Consider the following 20,332-nt stretch of genomic DNA (forward strand, 5'->3'; position numbering starts at 1 on the left):
TGTTATGGGGCTCGGTGCAAAAGCCAAATGCTGTAGGGAGGTGGAGGTGGATTTAGTTCATCCTTCAAACATATTGAAATTCTGCAGGCATTGAAAAGAAGAGAAGACAGAAAAAAAAGTGCAGGAAAAAAAATCTCATTAGTCACAGTGTGTTTTATAATGAGATTGAATGGCAGTTAAGGAATATTACATTTTCAGTTCCATTTAAAATAAAATTAAAGAATAATAAAATATCCTTTCCTGTATTCTACTGGAATTCACAACTACGGTTTTTATCTTTCTGTCATCCCCTTTTGTTTTTGTCATTAGCTCAAGTGATTGGCCTTTTTTACTATCTTTATAGATGACCTATTGTGTAAATTAATGACTGTACTATGCAAATTATCCAAAGATTGCAGTGCTCACCCTATGTTACAGCAGTGTGAATTCACTTTCCAATGCACCTAGTATTTATAGATACTGCATTACTTATGCAAGACAGAATATGATGCAATGGCACATAGTGTAACACTGTAACCTAATTGTCAGAAAGCCTTTGGCAACAAAAGAAATTTAAACTGAACCCCTGTAGACTTGCGCCACAAAATCTGTCTTTTATTTCAAATGGAGTTTGACTCCAAAATGAGTTATCAATCATTTTAAAAAATCACACCCACTCTTACAGTGAAATTGAAATATAAACTGAAACTGAAATTCAAACCATAGTACTTTTTAAAGGATAGCAGGTGATATATTATTATATTGCATCCTCAATATTTTAGAGATGTTGAATCATTAACGTAAGACTTTTTTTCATGTAGTTCATAGTATTTTGGAAATGTGTTCTTCAAATCTGTATTCAAGCCACTACACTGTTATTGACTGTGACACTTTAATATTTTGCACTGTGCAAATTGCATCAATACTTTGTGTAACTTGTAACTTATGATTCAACTGATGAATACAAAACGAAATGCATTTTCTATACAGTGCTACTGTGGCAATCTCTAAGTTAAACAATTTTCCATTTAGACATCACTTTGATTTACAAGTCAGTTTCTATCTCCGGGTAATAGTAGTGGAAGTGTCTCTGTGATAAATATAATGGAATTTCACACACAATGAACTCTGTGAGAATGAAGCTAAATTGACAGTTTATTATCTCTGGAGATGAAGCATGTGAATACTTACAGCAGTCTTGTGCCGTGAAGGCCACCCCCCTGGAATGCAGGGAAATCTAATATCTTCAAAATGTAACTACATTTGGTGTTCGTATTTTCTGATTTCTCTCCTGTGTGTGTGTGTGTGTGTGTGTGTGTGTGTGTGTGTGTGTGTGTGTGTGTGTGTGTGTGTGTGTGCGTGTACATGCGTGTGTGTATGGGAATATGTGGGGTATGTGTGTGTATGTGGGGTGCACGTGTGTGTGTGCATGCTGTCTTGCCTTCAAAGACTTACTAGTGGACATGTTGGGAGTGCTGGCCAGCTACAGCATCACAGTGAAGGAGCTGAAGCTTCTCTTCAGCATGCTGCGAGGGGAAGGGGGCCTGTGGGTAAGTGATAGCAGGGACCAGATGCAGTGTGCTGGACGGCAGTGTGTGCCTCAGTGTGACACTGACACCTGGCTGGCCCCCAGAGAGCCATCACACTGATCTGTTCGGGGCTTGTTCTGCTATTGACTCACTGCAGAATGAGGTAATTGACAGCGTATTGACTGTCTGCAGTCAAGCCACTGCCAGAGTTTGTAGATTTTCTGTTGGGTTTTTTTTAACGCTTCAACAATCTTGTCATTACTCTTTATCTTTTCCTCCCCTGCAGCCAAAGCATGCGGTCAAACTGCTGTCAGTGCTGAATCAGATGCCCCAGAGACACGGTCCAGATACCTTCTTCAACTTTCCTGGTCGCAGCGCAGCAGTAAGCATTCACATTTTCCCATTCTGCAGTCAATTTTGAAATGGGATGAATACAAGCATATGCATCTGTAGCTCATGTGTGGAGTAAAGAAAAAAGCACAAAGTAGATGCACAGAATACAATGTGAAAATTAAAGAATGGTAGAAGTTTGTACTGTTGAAGGACAAATTCAGCCTCGATTACTCTTATACTGATATATTTCATCAATCTGATATGCAGTGCACTCTTGGAGTTATTTTGTGATGAGGTTTTGTAATTTACTTTTTTGATGGACCCACTTTGCCTCAACCTGCCTTATCTACCTTTAATTCATTTGGCAATTTCTTACATTTCCCAGAATGATTTTCGACAACCCCCAGAGAACAGGCATGAGCTTTTTGCATTTAGCTGTGGGTTGTATGTTTAAGCGGAAAGCAATAGCGATAGGATAGTAAGAGCAAGAGAGTGACAACTTCTCAGGTGAGAAAAAGTGAGACACACCCCTTACTCAAAATGCAACAGGTCTTGCTACTGTCTTGCTGAGGCTGCATTGCATTCTGGTCTATTGAGACTACTGACAGAGGAGAAATTGGGATCTCTTACTTCTCTCCTGTATGATTGTTAAACACCTGTGCAAAATGGTGAGTCTAGAAAGAAGCCCTTGCTGTTTGATTCTGAGACTAACACCAAAACATGATGTTTACTGTTGATGCTTCAGATAGCTGAACAATTTTCTGCTGTCAAATTCTGTTGTAAAAATGAGAAATGAGAAAAATACACCACAAAATAGGCCCAGAAATGCAAGGTACATTACCAACAGTGTTTTAGGCTGGCTTTTTCCTTTAACTCTCAAAATAATCAACAGTAGACTCAAGCTGCCATGCTCTATGCTCCAAACCATAGAGTTTGTTTGCAGTTACGTAGGTAGATTTTTTCGAGGACTTGTACACTTCTGTTTAATTGTAGCCTTATTTAGTACTCTCACTCAAGGACATTTTGAAATTAAAAAAAAAACTTCAATACTTGAATACAAAGAGGACAATTGCTACTTTTAATAGACCAATAACATGTTTAAATGATCAGTGTTTGAAACCATTGTTCTGCTTGTAGTCAAGGTAATTGGCCATTATGAGTTGTTCACACCTACTTTGTGTAGAGAGGAGACTCTTTTGTGTGCCGTTGTTATTGTGCAAAAGTAACATAGGCTATTAATATTGATTGGTTACAGGTTAGACAGAGACAAAGTAGGAAATGAAAAGCTATATACTCTGTAACAGTACAACTTGTCTCTGGTGCAAAATCCCTGGGTCTCTGCAACGAATACAAGATTTTACAGCCAAAAAGTAATATTCTGCTAACAGTGTTGTAGGCTCTTTATGCTTTTAAAATGTTCAGCTCTTAAAATCTTAAAAATCTTCAGCTTTGAAAATCAAATGCCTCTACAAGGAAAATACATTGGATGGTGAAATAGCTCACCTAAATCTGTGGCCGTGGCTAACAGAAGCTTTACATTTAACTGTCACAGAACAGCAGAACAACAGCAGCAATAACAACTACTACAACAATAATAATAAACTTTACTTATATAGGACTTTTCAAAACAGAGGTTATAAAGTTCTTAACAAACAGGCAATTAAAAGAAATGTTGCAAAAAAACCAATACTGACAGGTAAGATCAGAACCATTTCAGGGCAGTCCTAAAGATACCAACCCATTGCCTAACGATGTGCTTAGATTGAGCAGAACTAGTGCGATCATTGATAACCTTGAGAAGGGCGGTTTCAGTGCTGTGGTACTGTTAAAAACCTGACAACCTGAAATTCTTCAAAAATTAAATTTCTTTCCATGATTGCAAAGAGTTCCTTTAAACTACTTTCTCCAGAACTTTATAGATGAAACGTGACTTAGAAGTAGACCTATAGGTATTAAACAGAATCAAGGTTGGGTTTCTTCAGAAGGGGCTGGACACTTGCCATTGTAAAATAGTCAGGGACACAACCAGTCATCAGGGAGCTAATTTACCATAGAGAGTAGAGTAGGTCCAACAGCCCCAATGACCTCTTTGAGACATTTGACAGGTATAATGTCTAGAGGACTGGTGGACTGTCTCATGTGTAATACAGTATCTATTAGTTCTTGCGGAGAAATTGGCATAAAGTGACAGAGCAGGTCCAAGTGAGGGCAGGGTATTTCAACATGAGTAAGTGTGTGTGTGTGTGTGTGTGTGTGTGTGTGTGTGTGTGTGCGTGTGTGTGCGCGTGTCAGCATGAGCAGGGATTATAATGCTATCAGTCAGCCAATAACATAGTGCAGAAGGCCACCCAATGCAACATAGGCTGTACAGCTGTGGTTTCAAATGTATGTCATTTATTGTGTATTATTGAATATTATAAAATTAATTAACCTGATAATATTGTCTATTGGAAGAGATGTTTTTTTTTGTTGTTGTTGTTTTTTTTACCTTGAGAAATGATTCTTGTAGATTAAGTATTTGCAGTAAATTCAAGGGATTAAAGTGGCATAAAACTTAGTTTTGGATTTCAGATTAATTTGCTTCCATAATCTTCATAATTAACCATAACAGAATAACTAGTTGTTCAGTAAGTTTTTTACTATCACTCAAGTTCATTTATAAATGGCTTTATTTTCCCTTACTTGAAAATGGTTTTGTTGAAGCAATCCCACTTGTACAGTTTTTTGATAATTTGCTCACCTCTTGTACTGTTGCATGATTGTGTCTTTTGTTTTCTGTCCCCAGGCCATTGCTTTACCTCCTATTGCTAAGTGGCCTTATCAGAATGGGTTCACTCTCAACACCTGGTTCAGAATGGATCCCTTGAATAATATCAATGTTGACAAGGATAAACCATATCTTTACTGGTGAGTACACAACAGTTATATGTTTTTTTTGTTTTGTTTTTTTAATACATATTTCCAATATCAGGAGTGTTCTCACAGGTGCCGCAGGTCTACTTTATGACACCAAAGAGAAGAAAATTACATTTTTCTGTTTTTCATCAATCTACAGTAATTGTTTAGCTTTGTATTAGAAAACATTCCCCTTTAGCAGAGACCTATAAAGCTACCAGCGGTTTTATTGACAAAGCAATATTCTGTCTGATACTCTGTGACCTACAGCGATTTTCCCATCTAAGCAGATTATAACTGGAACTTGTTTTTCAAGGTTAAAATGTTTTTATGGACACACTATTTTTCACACACTGGCAACTCACTTATGTAATGTGGTTTGTGAAAGGGCCTCATTTTTTCCCTGATAATGTCATGAATTATAATAGAGAAAAGGGGAATTAGGCTAGATTATTGAGATTAAAACCCATGGAGGCTTGAACTACAGTGGCTGGTACAGGCTGGTACAGAGGTGGAGTGCTGCAGGGGGAGGCGTTGTGGAAATAAGTATTAATTTAGTTTTGAATCTCTGCCCCATAAGGCCCACATACCAGCTCTTGTAGAAGCTTGTGGGTAATTAGTGCTGAAATCAATAACCCAGAAGTGCGGTGTTTATCGGCTGCTGTTAAGGCTATCTGGGAGAGGAGCCTTGGGATAAAAGCACAGAACAGAATGGGACAATATAAAGGAGCTGTGAAAGGAGAATGAAAGAGAGAATGGATAATAAAGACAAAAAGGTGGAGTGGGCTGAGAGGGGGAGAATGTTCCCACTAATTAGTCAAAGATAACAGTTATAGTTCACTGTTTATGATCTGCTGGACGCCATTGCTTTTGCTGGACAACACTGTCTAGATGAAAGAATCCACTCTCCTTGGAAGAGCTTGTTCTGCGCTTCTTTACTGTGTAACATCAAAAGGAGCAAATACATATTGGTTAAGCTACAGTAAGTTATTAGTATTCATGTGGCACCATTTCTGTTCTTATTGTCACCGAGTCACAAAAAGGGGTGAGATACGGCATGCTAATCCTGTTTATGCATTGCTCTGAGTGGCTCATTGCACAGTGGCAGGGCCTGAAGGAAAAAATAAATAAATAAATAAATAACGTCTCTTCAGAAGCAGACCAAGGTTGCTGCTCTCCATCTCATACGAAGGGGAGAGAGGGTAATCACAAGCAGGCATGTCTCCTGCCACTGGAGCAGCCTGGCTGGCTCAGGTCTGGGACTCTATATCTCCCTCTAGTCCTGCACACGTCCCACAACATGAAAGCGTAATCTCTCTTTATCAGCCCTGCCAAAGCGGTCAGCGTTTGTTTCAGTTGATCCCAGTGGGTGGCGGTGGTGGGGGCTTTGAAGATGGTACACAGCTATAGACCTAAAGAGTGTAGGAGTGTAGAGTGTAGATGTCAGCAGTACAAAGATGTTATTGTCAAATTCAAGCAGGGAAAGAAGAGCGAGCTAGTGTGGCATTGCAAGGCGGATTGTGTGTGTGTGGGTGGGTGGGGTCAGGTGTACAGGGTCTCTGCTCACGCTGTATAGGGGAGGCATTTCCCCAGTGCAAACAGTAGGGAGGTTTACATCACGGGAGGCAAGAAGGAGATTAGTGTGGAGGGAACGCAATTTAGGGTGCAAGAGAGTGTTTGTCGCATATGTGGTTGATTCCAGGTTGCTGTAGTTTCACCGAGGGTATTTTCCTCCTCTGATCGGTTTAGTATAATATTCTAAATCTCAGAAGAATCTTAAATTATCTGTCAGCTGCTGTCACAAATTGCTTTGTGTCTACTGTCTAGCACAGGGGATTCAAAAATGTTGTTCACTCCGTATCTCATTATGCATCCAGAAAGCCACTAATTGCGCCTCAATTATTGGTTAGTATGCGTATCAATGTTGCTAAAGGGTAAAATGAGAATATCCAAAGGCATGTGAAACTGTTTAACATTTTAAGCACAGAAGGTCTTAGCCAGCTGGACTTGGCAATCAGAAAGTTCCCTTCTCACTAGGGTTTCAGTGTTTATGCACTTTGAAAAAGCATCCATTATACCCTGCTTGTTGATGAATGAATTAGATCCAGTCTGTCAAGTTTGCAGCTCATGATATTTACTTGTTTCTATTTACAGCTTTCGCACCAGCAAGGGCATTGGGTACTCTGCACATTTTGTTGGTAACTGTTTGATCGTGACATCACTCAAGTCAAAAGGAAAAGGTTTCCAGCATTGTGTGAAATATGATTTTCAGCCCAGGAAGGTAAGTGCCGCTTTGGTTTCCAATCACTCTTACGCTGTCATATGAGATGAGGCTTGAACCAGAGTACAGGTCATGCATTGTTTCACTTACTGTTAAGGCAAAGTGCCAGAGATGGAATGGTATCATACTGTATGTTTCAGCTACTGTGAGTTATATCAATCTGTACAGACGTTAATGGGTTTGGAAAACTACTGTTAATAAGATCTGATTTGTAATGAGACCAAAATATGCTTTTCAAATGTTGTGACATGTAACATATTTAATATTTTTGTATTATTGCTATCACATACTAGTTTATTTAAACTTGATTTCACAATATTGCACAAAAGTAGCTTGACATTTTTTCAATCCATTCTGCACGATCTTGTAAAATAGACATTTCACATTTAAGACAATGATTAAAACAATTAAAACAGTTAAAAACAGTTAAAGAAACGTTAAAATAGTTAAAAGGACACCGCATGGACACCTGCTGCTGGTTTATGGCTGTATGTTATGCAGACATCTGTGTTGAAGAACTCTGTTCCCTGTCCAAAGCCTCATTTTATAGCATTAAATATATCAACAAATGCCAATAGTGCTCTCTGGCTCTAGATTTCTAGACAAATAATTCTTCAAAGACACACTAGTCTCTGACAGACTAGGCTGAGTTATGCCAGCAGTGCAAAATTCATTCTTAAGTTACGGTGTAAATCCATACCAGAGACTTAATAGCTGCTGGTTAGTTTGGATCTAGTGGGTTATTATTGTTCATGTATCATTCTCAAATAAATACTGATAGCATAGTGGAATGGCTGTAAAAAAAAAGAGGCCATTGCCTTGCTCATTGATTCAATCTATGTGTTGCTCTCTTTGTGTTTAATCTAGTTGTCCTTGGGTACGATTTCCCGCAACAAGTGCAGGATTGACTTACAGTACAAAGATAGAGTATCAACCAAAACAGAAAGAGGACTCACTTTGAATTGCCCTACTTGATTTTACACGAACAAATACACAGACAAGTCCAGATGCTGTCCAGTCCCAGCATCTGCAAGTCTGCAGCATCAACTGTTGCTGTAGTTTAAATTACTACAGTCCTGGAATAGTCAGGGTAATCACATCATCAGTTGCTAATACAAATGAATATGTGCAGAAAAACTAAAGAGCAAATTGGTGACCATATAATTTACACCTGGCCATGGTGTAAAGTATTTAGTTGATATTAAGGGTTATAGTGGAGGAAATATTTGTTGAATTAAAATAATGCTTACTCAGGACATGGTAGCCTCTTACATTATAACTAAGCTACATTTGAACTTTGCAGTTACAATCAACCCGTGGTTGCCAGTATCACACATACATTTGGGCCAAACTGAGGAGAAAGTCATAAAGGCTTTGAAAAAACCAGAAGTGACACTGCTTGTTTGAAACACCCTGTAGTTTTGGTTATACTTACGCCTGACTAACTGCCTACCACCAGTTCCTAGACACTACAGAGTTGTAAGTCTACAACACCTGAGGTGTTTAAGACCCCCAGAGGAGTCTTGCAGGTGTAATTGGATGTAAATGTAGATGAGCAAATGAAACTTAATTTAGCGTGGAATGTCAGTGTACCGTACCTGTCCCCATAGAGAAGGGAAACTGCCTCAAAGCATGTGTCAAACAATTAGAGCCTTCACATAACACCTGGGAACAACTGTTTTCCCCATTCTTAGTACCACAGGCCAAATATAGTTTTGTAGAAGCTCTGTGAAGATACAACATGCCAAATTATGTTTTTAATTGATTTGGGTTCAGATATCTGCTGATAAGTGCCATAGTAAATTATCTTGAGGCGGCTCACATTGTCCTCCTCTCCCTGTGAATTCTCTTTAAGTGTCCTTAACTTTGAGTGTAGCCTGCTGTTTTTCCATTAGACTGCTGGCAGTGCTCTTCCTGGGTCTCAGTGATAAACAGTGGGCACCATCACATGACAGATGCCCAACCTAGCTACCTACTGCTGTGGGTGTTGTGGTAATCTGACCCAGCGTTCACAGTACGAGCAACTTGGTTGATGGGTTGCTCTATTCTGACTGATTGTGTGTGGTGTTTATGTGGTGGCCTTGTGCAGCCACTACAGTTTTGTACAAGCAAATCATGTATTTTTTGCTGCTTTGGTACTGCCTTTCGTAATGGTACATCATTTTGATAAGTTAACACAGCTAGCTAGCAAACACTAATTAGGCAGCATTAATAAAAAATAAACATAAATATAACTCTTCAGAGCTTACCATCAACCCCAACAATTGATGCAATCATTCTCCAAGCATCGTTTTTGAGATGCTTTTTTTTCCCTGTAGTCTTTCAAATAAAAGTTGTAGAGAACTGGGAAGCTTTGAATGATTGTAATCAACTTCATGTCCATTTTGCACTTGCCGTTTGGAACTATTGTTCATGAAACAGAATCACAGTGGTAGGGAAACAAGGAAGAGCAGAAATCTGCTTGGCTGTTGATGGCTTATGACCACGAAACGATAAACTGTGGGCAACAAGCTTGTTGAACGTCCACACATTGGCTGAGTTTCCTGGTCGCTCAGCTCTTTAGGAAATGAATGGACTTCCAGTGACTTGTTGATCGTGTTGCTCTCTGTGTGAACACAGGGTAACTGCCAAGTCAGTGTTTCTGTATGAGATATATCTGTGAAGTTGATTAAAACTGAGGGCAAATGCTGAAGTGAAGATAACACAAAAGCAATTATAGGGCCTTCCTCATTTGTTTGCGGTGAGTAAAAGTGATTTTAAAGGGGAATAGCCCCTTCTACATTTGAGTGGATTTGATTTGATTTGCTATAAACCTGCAAATGTTTTTATTTAATCTTTTGGGATTTAGTCAAATCAACTTGAAAGTTATAATATACATTTATCTGTCAGGTCATTTGACTTTCAAATCAAAGTACATTACTATTCTGGATACAAGTCACTGTGGCAGTTTACCTCAACTTTCCTCTGCTAAGATAATACCCGTCTATCTCCAACAGTCTAGCACAATGGTTCCCTGTCACTGTTTGGTGCTCCTTTACTTACCAAGTGCTTAAGGCTGAAGCCCAAAGTTTGGCCTCTGGATGGCTGGACTGAGCCCTTAGTTGTCAAGTTTTACGAGTCAAAGAAGCGGAAATGATCTGAGTAAGGAGAAAATTTTGGACAGACCTGCCATATTAAATCAAAAGAATTAACATCAGCTATGCAACTGCAGCATCAGCAACACACGATGTGGGATATGTACTAGGACAAAAATAAAACCTGAAGAAATGAATTGCAGCGAGAAAGTGAATTGGTGTGGGTAAATAATAAATCTACAGAATCTGCTTTGGCAAATAAAATATATGAGTAAAATAATGCAACTTAAATACGATTATTGTTATTATTGCCTATACACAGGTGTACACACTCAAGATATGTGCCACTTTATTATGACTTTCTGAGTAATATAACACATAAACAGGGTCTATTTGAAATAAGATTATGTTTTTCATATTTGCTAGACCTGTTGACAATAACATTAAACTTTGAAGCCCATAAAGCTTAAATATTTTTTCTGTTCTTTCTTCTGATATTCTACCTTTTTCATATGAGTTAGGAGTAATTGTTATCGTTACCACTATCATCTGTAATCTTTTGTTTTCTTTTCCACCTTGCGTTGTTGTAGTGTAAGAGAGGAAAGCCCTCATTTGGTTCCCAGACGAGAGCCATGAGAGTAATGAGTCTTTAAGGTGGCTTTCGGTCACCTGAGAAATGGGATTAGTCAGTGTTTAGCACATGGTATTTAGTTCTGGCACTTCATATTGCTTTTATCTGTCAAGCTGGAGCAGTTTGGGGGTCTTGTTTGATCTCCTGGCCAGCAGCACATATCTGACTTTGCATATCAGTTGGATAAAAGAAGCAGAAACTCAACAGCAGAACAAAAATAATGCTAAAAGGAAACCTGAATGTTTATTACTGTTGTGAAGGACTGTAACCTCTGTAAACAGTATATGCACAAACATATGCATACATTTACTTCTCACGCAAAGTTATCGATTTGTAAAACGCAGCCTTGACATGAGAATGTGTGTTCCGCTGTGTCTTCACTATGTGTACATACTGCATATTTTGATTGGGATTTGTTTATGGGATATTGAAGTGCTAGTCTAATGCAAAAATGTAATGTGCCTGTCTTTGCACTACACAGCATGCCTGCTCATACTGCAATTATTGTGATAATGTTTGGAGATGGAAATAAATGCAGTGTGGTGCTGCAGCAAATTATGGGTTGAACTACAAGATGTTTGATGTCTGTTTTTAAATTTAAAAAAGAAGTAAACCAGTGAGGGGTAAAATTGAATAAGATAGGCTAAATATTTATAATGTCTGGCCTTATTTTATCTGGCCTATTGCCTTTAAACACATACACACCGCCTGTCACATACGCTGTGTATTTAAAACAATATTTGATACATCAGTGCCATAGTTGGTGAAGCTGCAATTGTTTTTTAGGTTGACTGCTACTGCATATGCTTTTGCTATTTTCATGAATAAGCTAAATAAGCTGCACTAGAAAATAAAAGCTAAACCAGCAAACATGGGGCATTTTAACAACCATTTATGGCTAATTTTGGGAGTTGCATGGTGTAGATATTAAGCTCATTCATCTGTGCACAAATCCACCAGTTTACATGTTTACATATCAAGAAATATGCCTAAAGGTGGGGCATGAAATACTTTATAAATCTGAGAGTAAATGTCCATTTCCAACTCTTAACATAAACAGTTTTTAGTGGCAAATCTACTCAACATTTTCTGTTTGAGTCCCCTGGTCTCTATTCTGAGATTTTTGTACATACTTGACATGTCATCTTTTAAAGTCACCTTTCATGCTATAGTCAGTGTCTCATCCCTGAGTAATTGCAGCCAGTGTCTGACATGGCTTTGTGGGGAGTGAAAAATGAGTTGTCTTGCCTTCTCTTAGCCTTTCTACTGATCTATTATTAATGATGATCCAATGCAGATTTCTGAACATTAGGTTGCAAAGCCTTATGGCTGAGCTTACAAGTAACTTTGGGCTTCTTCTGAATTTCCTGGTTTTAAAAGAAGCAAATTGGATAGCTGAGCAGAAATTGTTCAGTGTTGCTATAGAAATCAGACTCATTCATACTAGTCTTTCAGATGGTTTCAAATAGTTAAATGTAAAGTTGTTCTCAAAGAAAAATAATCACCTGTACTTATAGTATGGTGGTAATAATCATAAATTGAATTCATTGAATGTTAAGTGAAACATCTTAATATGTGACCTGTACTCTGGCTCAGTTATGAATGAGAGAAACAGCTGCTGCATTGCCTGATATGAAATCTGTGTGATTTGACCCTCTTGTCACCCTCAGTGGTACATGATCAGCATAGTTCACATCTACAACCGCTGGAGGAACAGTGAAATCCGATGCTACGTTAACGGGCAGCTGGTTTCTTATGGAGACATGGCATGGCACGTCAACACAAATGATGTAAGCATCCTTCCTCTTACTCCGCCTCGCTGTTGTCATTTTTTTTCTCTGGTTTTGATGTTTATTGCCTGCAGGACTGACCTAGGCTGCCGCTTGATCATCCCGGACAGCTGGAAATTATGAGAGGAAAAAAGATACATACATCTTCAGCGGTGCTCAATGATGAAAATGAGTTTTACCATATCAACATAGATTTTTCCCGGGAGTATGGCTGGTATTTCAGTCTTAATTTGAATATCCATTTGTCAAAGAGAAGTGCTGGAGGAGAGGATGGAAGAGAGTACGTTACAAATGGGGGGAATAGATCCATGATATATAGTAAGAAACGGCTCGAATCTAGAAAGCTACGTGTGTGTAGAGAGGTTATTTTGGATACCTGGTCCACCACCATCGGACTGGACCTTTCTTTTTCATGTGTAAACGTGTTTCAGAAATGATAGGGTTAAGATATTAAATTTGCACAGCTGAATGATGCACAGTCAGAATAAGAGCTGTTGTTGTCACGCAGAACTCATTGAGCCAAATTTAAAAAGCAATTAACACTTTGTTTCAGGCATAGATGAGGCATATCCCCAGAGTGCACTTCATACCTATGTATATAATGGAGGATTGCACAAATGACAGCTGGAGATATAAACGCGGTTCATTAAATATTCCATTACATTAACTAAAGCGTCAATTTGTGAAGGCCAGGTTTTTGCAGGAATTTCTCCACTTCTGAAGAGAAAGTTTAGTGGAAGTAAGTATCATTATGGTGAGGAGGATTTTATCTGTGATGGCTGCAGTAATTGCTGCATCACTGATACACTGGGAATCACACCACAGACACTCCCAGAAAATACTTACATTACCAAAAACACACTATTTCACCTGAGTGAGGGACACGTCATCAGAAGGTATAGAATAAACCATCATAAAATAATTACAAGTTGTCATTAAAACAAGGCATTATTCGAGACCCTTGCAGCTTAACTTTTCTTACATCTGGATCATTTCATAAACAACTGCCGCTGCATCTGGTGTCTCTGTGGCTACATTTTCATGCCACAACTCCATATCAAATTAAGATCCATTTGAGTCTTCTCACATGCTGTGAACAATGGTGGCACATAACTGATAATATGCGTAGTATGTTAGATGATGCTTGGTTTGGTGCCAGCTGCATTAGGCTTGTGGTAAAGTACAAATAAAGTTGAAAAAAATGTAGCTAGGGATATGTTGCAGCTTAAATAAAAACATTAAAGAAACATAATTAATGAATAGCAATCTGTGTTTGGCTACATCCAGTCAACTCAACTCGTAGACCAGCTTATATCTAGGCTATAGCATTACAAACTAAATGTTCCCATTCTTTAATATTCTTCTACCATTTTATTCCCTTGATCTCGGCCTAGTCACTTAAGGAAGATATCATTTTGAGCACAGTTTGCTGTCTTGCCCCGGCTGTAAGTCTGGGTAATTGGCTTACATATTTACACAAAGGTTAGTTGAAGCAGATGTGTGGTGAGGTGTATTTTTGTTCAGTACAATTTTGGTATGACACTATTCACTATTCAATACATCATTTCTGAAGAAAAAGTTGTAACAATTACATTGTGAATGAATTTTGGAAAAAAAAAATCAGGTGAGACTGACACTCTTGACAGGGTCACATCTAAAGATGTTCAAGCTTAATTAACAAGATTTTGTTTTCTCTATAGAATTCAGTTTTTATCAAATGCCATTTGTGTAGATCTCCATATTGACGGTTTCCCCACTCACTATCAGGCTAGCTCACTTTGAAGCCTTTCTTCACATGCAAAAATGCGGTTAGCAGGAGGTTCCCTTCACTGATTGTGTAATTAACTGCTGCGGTTGTAAATTAGACATCAATTTTGCGTCGAATGTAAACACTGTACATACTCTCACTCTCCCAGAGGTTGTATTGAGCCTTCTAATCTTTGTAAATCAGGGCCATTGTTTTTCTCTGTCAGTTAGGGGATTGTCAAGACAGATACTGAAACAACATGGAAGAAGATGAAAACAAGTGCTTGCCTTCCCTGCTGATTTGGATTGTTGTATGAAAATGAATTTCCCAGCCCAAAATATTTAGATTTCCTGCAGGCTTAGTGTAAAACTGTTCAAGCAAACCCTTCAGCAGAATGTTCTCAACCTGTGGTTCTGTATCCCAGTGGTTCTTTATTTATCCTGTCGGCTTCTCACTTTTTCCTCTGCCTAATTTCCTTGTCATTCAGCTGTCTGTGAAGTTGGGATATTTTGTTGCTCTCATCCTGAAGTGTAAAAGGACGTGGCCTCTCCTTCTCTGTGTCCCTCTCCAGAGCTACGATAAGTGTTTCCTGGGCTCCTCGGAGACAGCGGACGCTAACAGAGTGTTCTGTGGGCAGCTAGGCGCCGTCTACGTGTTCAGTGAAGCGCTCAATCCGGCACAGATATTTGCAATTCATCAGCTAGGACCAGGCTATAAGGTATGTACTCGACTGTGGCTAAATTAGATTACATGTAAGCAGTCTGCATCACCTATCAGTCTGAAATCAATGCTCAATGCTGCCTTGCTGCAGTTCCTTGCCTTGTGTCTCTATCCTGGGAGCTATGCTTTTCTGTTCAGATAAACGGCTGCATAAATTACCCACTCCTGAGGAATAATGGCACAATATATGGAGGGGAGCAGCAGGCACTCAGGGGGGGGGGTATAGTCCTGAGCTGACTTTTATCAGCTGCAGCAGGTGTAGCGCTCCCAAGCTAACCGACAATGACCAAAAGATTTGGAATATAGAAAAGCTGACCTACCCAGAAGGTGATTCAATGGAGAATGTTTATCTTGTGATGGCTATTCTAAGTATTTGCTTTGCAAGTTTTGTTGTTTACTCCTCTTTCCCCAAGTATGCCACTCATCTTGAATAAGTAATGCGCCCTCAATTTATACACAAATTCAGAGTATGCTCTTACTCCCTCTCTCACCCTCTGCCTCTGATGTTCATGAAGCGCTGCTGTTAGTTCATATAGCCTAGGAGTTACATCCTGTACTCAGTAACTAATGATTTATTTTTCAGAGTTGCACCGGGTTCATTTGGTTTAGAGACTTGGTGATACGATTCATCAATACGATTCATTGATCTTTTGGGCATTTTTGCTTTTATGAGACAGTTCACTACAGAAGATGATTAAAGTCAGAATTCTAAGTTTAAAGTCAGAATTCGGAGAAAAGTCAGAATTCCGACAATAGTCAGAATTCTAAGTTTAAAGTCAGACATCTGACTAAACTCAGAATTCTGACTATTCTCTGAATTCTGTGTTTAAAGTCAGATGCCTTGTGTGTATGTCAGAAAGCAGTGGCAGTCAATGGCATCAAGTCAGGAATATAGTGAGCAAGACCTACACTGTTGAAGACTGTGAGACGGATGCTTTACACAACAGACAGGCCTGTGAATGCCTGGAGATTCCCAGGAGAGCCTATCATTTGGTCTTTTCTCTAATCGCCGGTGACTTGCCGTTTCCCTCCTTAACTGTGGTTCCAGACCTTCGATTACAGAGCGAACACACAGCGGAGCGACCCTCCAGATTTCTTGAAATAATGAAGATGGTATCCTGGGGAGGCAATTACCTACATTTGATGAAGTTGTGAATGGGGTTGCTTGTGGGGTTCGGGATTGGGCCAGCCAGGTGAGTTGAGGAGGCAGGTCAGGGAGCAGTCGGGCCCACTGATTGGTTGGCACAATGAGTGTGGTGTCTTGGGGAGCAGAGGCCTGTCTGTTTTCATCTAGAGCTGCCAGGAACAGTCTGTGCGCAGCAGATCAGGGCACGGACACGTACATCTGCTATCGACATTGGACTTCCAGCTGTCTCTGTTTCAGCTCTGCTCCACGGCTGGAGTGGGGAAAAAAACAAACATCTGTACTGATGTATAATTTATTTTCTGATCCAAGCTCATCTCACCCATGTTTGACACGCTTCCCCTTGCTAACATACTATATTTCATGTAACTCTAACGACTGTGGTAAGCTGAAATGCACAGATAATTGCTGCCTAAGGTTACTATTTCTACTGCACAGTATGACTTATGGCTATGAAACTGACAGACCTGTTACTGGAATCTTATATTCCCGGGGCTCTTTTCATAATGCTGCATGTGAAACTCTGCACCTGCACGGACCACTGGTACTTCATTTAAAGCACCAATCCAGTTCTCTTTAATATTGCCATTTATATGACAGACTTCACGTCAAGAACATTCTCAGCCATTCAGAAATAACGTCGAGGGGCGATGGTGGTTATACAAAGACCCTGGGGCTGACAGCAACTGATTATCATATCTGACTGTCATTCATCACTGCTGGTTTAGAAGAGTTCGCAAGCCTTGGTTAAAGACTAAGAAGATGTAGGCTGAGTGAGTCACACAAGGGAATTGCGTCACAGTTTTGTGAGACGTAACTGGGGATGTAGAATTTAATTCCCAAAGGATAATAGCAAACGCAACCCCACGACAGAGTTTTAAAAAAGCCCTCTTAGTGTGTTTAGGCCGGTTAACCACTTTTCTCATTCCAGCTTAGGGAAAAATGGTCTAGCCTAGTGTCCTAACATCAGTCCCAGCTATATCCACTGACAGCTGTACTGTACACAAAGTATTAGTCATTGAGTGGACCAGTCTGTTGTGTTTTTTGTTGTATTATAAACTGGAACGTGATGTATAGTTTTCTAGAATGTGTTGGGCTGTATGTATCATATAGTTTCTTGAATGTGTTGGGCTGCCATTTTTGTCTTTTTGCCAGGTATAGTATGATTGCATCCTATAATTCCATTTACCCCTTTCCATCAAGGACCACAGTGGAAATAAGCTCACCAGCTTTATTGTGTTATCCTTGACATTTTCTGAAAACTGCACATGATTTTCCTGTGCTCTATGTTTCTTTTAATTGTCAAATGAAATCAGTCAAACCAATGAAGCCTGATGATGCTCTTATAGTTATTTCTATCTTTGCCCTCTTTCATCGTCACTATCTTATATGTTGTATATGAGTCAGCTTTGCCTGTTGAACTTGGCAACACTGCTATGCAGTATGCAGCACAGATTACTGTAGAAGAGACAGTGACTGCACATTCCTGGCTCTCCCTTGTCAAGGAAGACAAATGTTATCTCTGTGCAGGGACCATACAACACGGCAATATCTGATGCGCAATATTACACGACAAGCTCACAAATGTCAAAACCTCACTTGGTACTATGTAGGCCTGCATCTACATGACAAAGTTGGAGTTAGATTGGCTTTGACTTGGCTGGTTTTGGATGTTCTGCAGCCTATTTTTTTTTTAGTGGTGTTGAAATATTATGACCATCAGTGTTAAAATTCCTTGTGACCATTTGTGTTTGTAACTTACCAAAACAAAAGCTATCACAGACATCTAGACATTTCATTACAGAGTAACACAACTGCTCAAAAGGCCATTTTTATTTTTCTTCTTTGGTGCCTGTTCTATATGTTCTTGAATGTCACAGAGCAGGGATCAGCAGTCGTGTTGATTGCTTGTGTTAACTTTAGGTTGTCTTCTTTCAGTGTGACGTGACGTTGGCGCTGTAGGCTTGCTATAGATGTTGAGGCCCACTCCTCCTTGCTCTGCAGCAGGTAGCACTTAAGCTGTCTGCAGGTGTCGAATAAATCTCCAGCCCTGTCAGCCTGTAAATGGCTCCAAGCTGTCAATAGAGCAACACGTCATTAAAGAAGCCCCAAAATGCCAGTCTCATTTAGTCCTTTCTTCTACCAACTTAAATGAACACGACAAAAACAACACTAATTTCAAACAGAATCTGCAAGTATTGGCTGGAAGTATATTGACTCCATCCCCAATCTGTGATTTCATTGTCCAGTGTTACACTAACTGGCCCCCACAAAACATCTCAGGTAGATGGGTGGCTGAAGATGTAACTGGCATTTCTTTGTTCTTCTACAGTCAACATTAAGAAAACTTTTATTCCCCCTGTTTTCAACATCATGCATTCAGTTGAAATTATTGCATCTCTGGCCATTGATTCAGATCAGTGACCACGGAGAACTAAGAGTGAGTCTGTAGGCAGACTTCATGCAGCCTGGGAGTTTCCCCGGCTTGTCAAGTGTACGTCTGCTGCTGCGAGGGAGTAAGGGGGATGCCCCTCGTCAGCGGTAGCCTCCGGCGCTGGAAGAGTATGGGCCAACTGTGCTGTAATCCTTTTGTATGACTGGCTGGCCTGTGGACTGATGCTGTCATACTACAGGGGTCATTAACCACAACCCATGGGATCATTATTTTCACACTGCGACGGGGCTCCGCACTGAAGTGCTGGGCACTGGAGCTTGTTATTTCTCGTCTTGGTGTCTGTTGGGTTCCACAAGTAGGAACTTTGAAGGGTGTTAAAGAGACTACATGATGAGACACATGCAGGCTGATGTGTGGCCTTGATCATAGCAGATAGGCAAATGAACCGAAGGCCTCTTTTACTCTTTTATCATGTATCTGGAATGAGATACGCCAACTAAAGTGTCACGACCCCATTAGTGTCTGATGCTTCCTTGTAGAATGCTTGCTGCACTAATGCTGCCTGGTAACAAACAGCTCCAGCCAGTATACAAGCATTTGACTAATATTGTTTGACAGCAGGATCAAGTTCCACAAAGTAAAACCTGAAACACGGGGGCGCTTTAAGTTCTTGGAGCAGGAAACTTACCTTGGTAAAGTTCCAACCTGCTCAATGTATTTTCTTTCAAAACAAGCTTCTTCATATGCGGTGCCTCTGAATATTCCTAGCAGCTGTACAACATAAGGGATATTATTAAACACCTGACGTGGGATATTTATTTTAAAGATTGCCATCTACTTAAAATAAATGTGCATTTTAGAAGCAGAGTCAAAATGGAATGTGCAGTTATTCTACAATTTGACAACTTCAGTAAGCTCTTCCCCTCACTGCCACCATTTATCCTGCTGCTACCTCACCGAAAACAAGCAAGCGAGATTTAGAAGCATTTTAGGCTCGGTGCATGACCCGTGTTTGTTTGTGTTGCATAACAGATCTATCTATCCTGTCGATGAACAGCAATCCCTTTAGAAGCCGCTGGTTGTTCCCACACTATCACTTCAACTCTCCCTGTCTCTCCTTATCTTTATCACCATCCCCCTCCTGTCCATGGGTGTGACAGCGAAGGAAGGAAGTTTCTGTCATTAATTATTCAAACCCCCCCCTCCCGATGAGAGGACTTGATATCCCTATTAAGTATATTCCGTTCACAGGGCATTGACGAATTAATTGAACTCATCTGCCAACAGCTAATTGATTGAGTAAATTAAGACTACTCTATTATCGATCAACTATTTGTTATGTTAGCCATAATGAATGTGTTACTGAGCCACTGAGCGTGATGGAGCCTCCAGTTCCTTATAGCCAGCTGTCACTCTGCCTTGAGACGTCTGAATACATGCCAGCGAAAACATTTTAAGAAATTCCAAGACCCATCTGTCCTAAAGATATCTTCAACATACCACATTATATATTCAATATTCAAAATCCATAATGAGTTGGATAGGAGACACCAGATTGGTTTTAACTCTTAGTTATCAGTGTAGTTATTAAGTCATCAGTGTAGTTAATTCAACATCAGTTTTCAGTAGTGAGGAGAATTAAAGGCAATTTAAGAATTTAAGTCGCATTGCTCCATCTCAGCAGGAGCGCCTGGAATTTAATTTTTTTTCTCCTTTGAGATCGCGGTGGGGGGCTGAAATCCAAGATGATTGACAGAATGATAAAAAGAGAAGGCGATATCTTGTCTATACTGTGAGCTGTACACGTATTTGCT

At 39.8% G+C, this 20,332-nt stretch overlaps 1 protein-coding gene across 8 annotated transcripts in view; it reads left to right on the forward strand.

Moving 5' to 3' along the window:
- Nucleotides 1-20,332, forward strand: part of nbeab (neurobeachin b) — a 209,622-nt gene that overhangs the window by 50,533 nt on the left and 138,757 nt on the right. For all 8 annotated transcript variants that reach the window (XM_078284010.1, XM_078284013.1, XM_078284011.1 and 5 more), the window contains exons 3-8: nucleotides 1,429-1,529; nucleotides 1,795-1,890; nucleotides 4,627-4,748; nucleotides 6,891-7,017; nucleotides 12,393-12,512; nucleotides 14,831-14,977. In XM_078284010.1, coding sequence (XP_078140136.1) covers nucleotides 1,429-1,529; nucleotides 1,795-1,890; nucleotides 4,627-4,748; nucleotides 6,891-7,017; nucleotides 12,393-12,512; nucleotides 14,831-14,977 — 713 coding nt within the window. The remainder of the gene's footprint in view (nucleotides 1-1,428; nucleotides 1,530-1,794; nucleotides 1,891-4,626; nucleotides 4,749-6,890; nucleotides 7,018-12,392; nucleotides 12,513-14,830; nucleotides 14,978-20,332) is intronic.

The sequence above is a fragment of the Centroberyx gerrardi genome, chromosome 6 (assembly GCF_048128805.1).
Source record: "Centroberyx gerrardi isolate f3 chromosome 6, fCenGer3.hap1.cur.20231027, whole genome shotgun sequence".
Taxonomy (NCBI): domain Eukaryota; kingdom Metazoa; phylum Chordata; class Actinopteri; order Beryciformes; family Berycidae; genus Centroberyx; species Centroberyx gerrardi.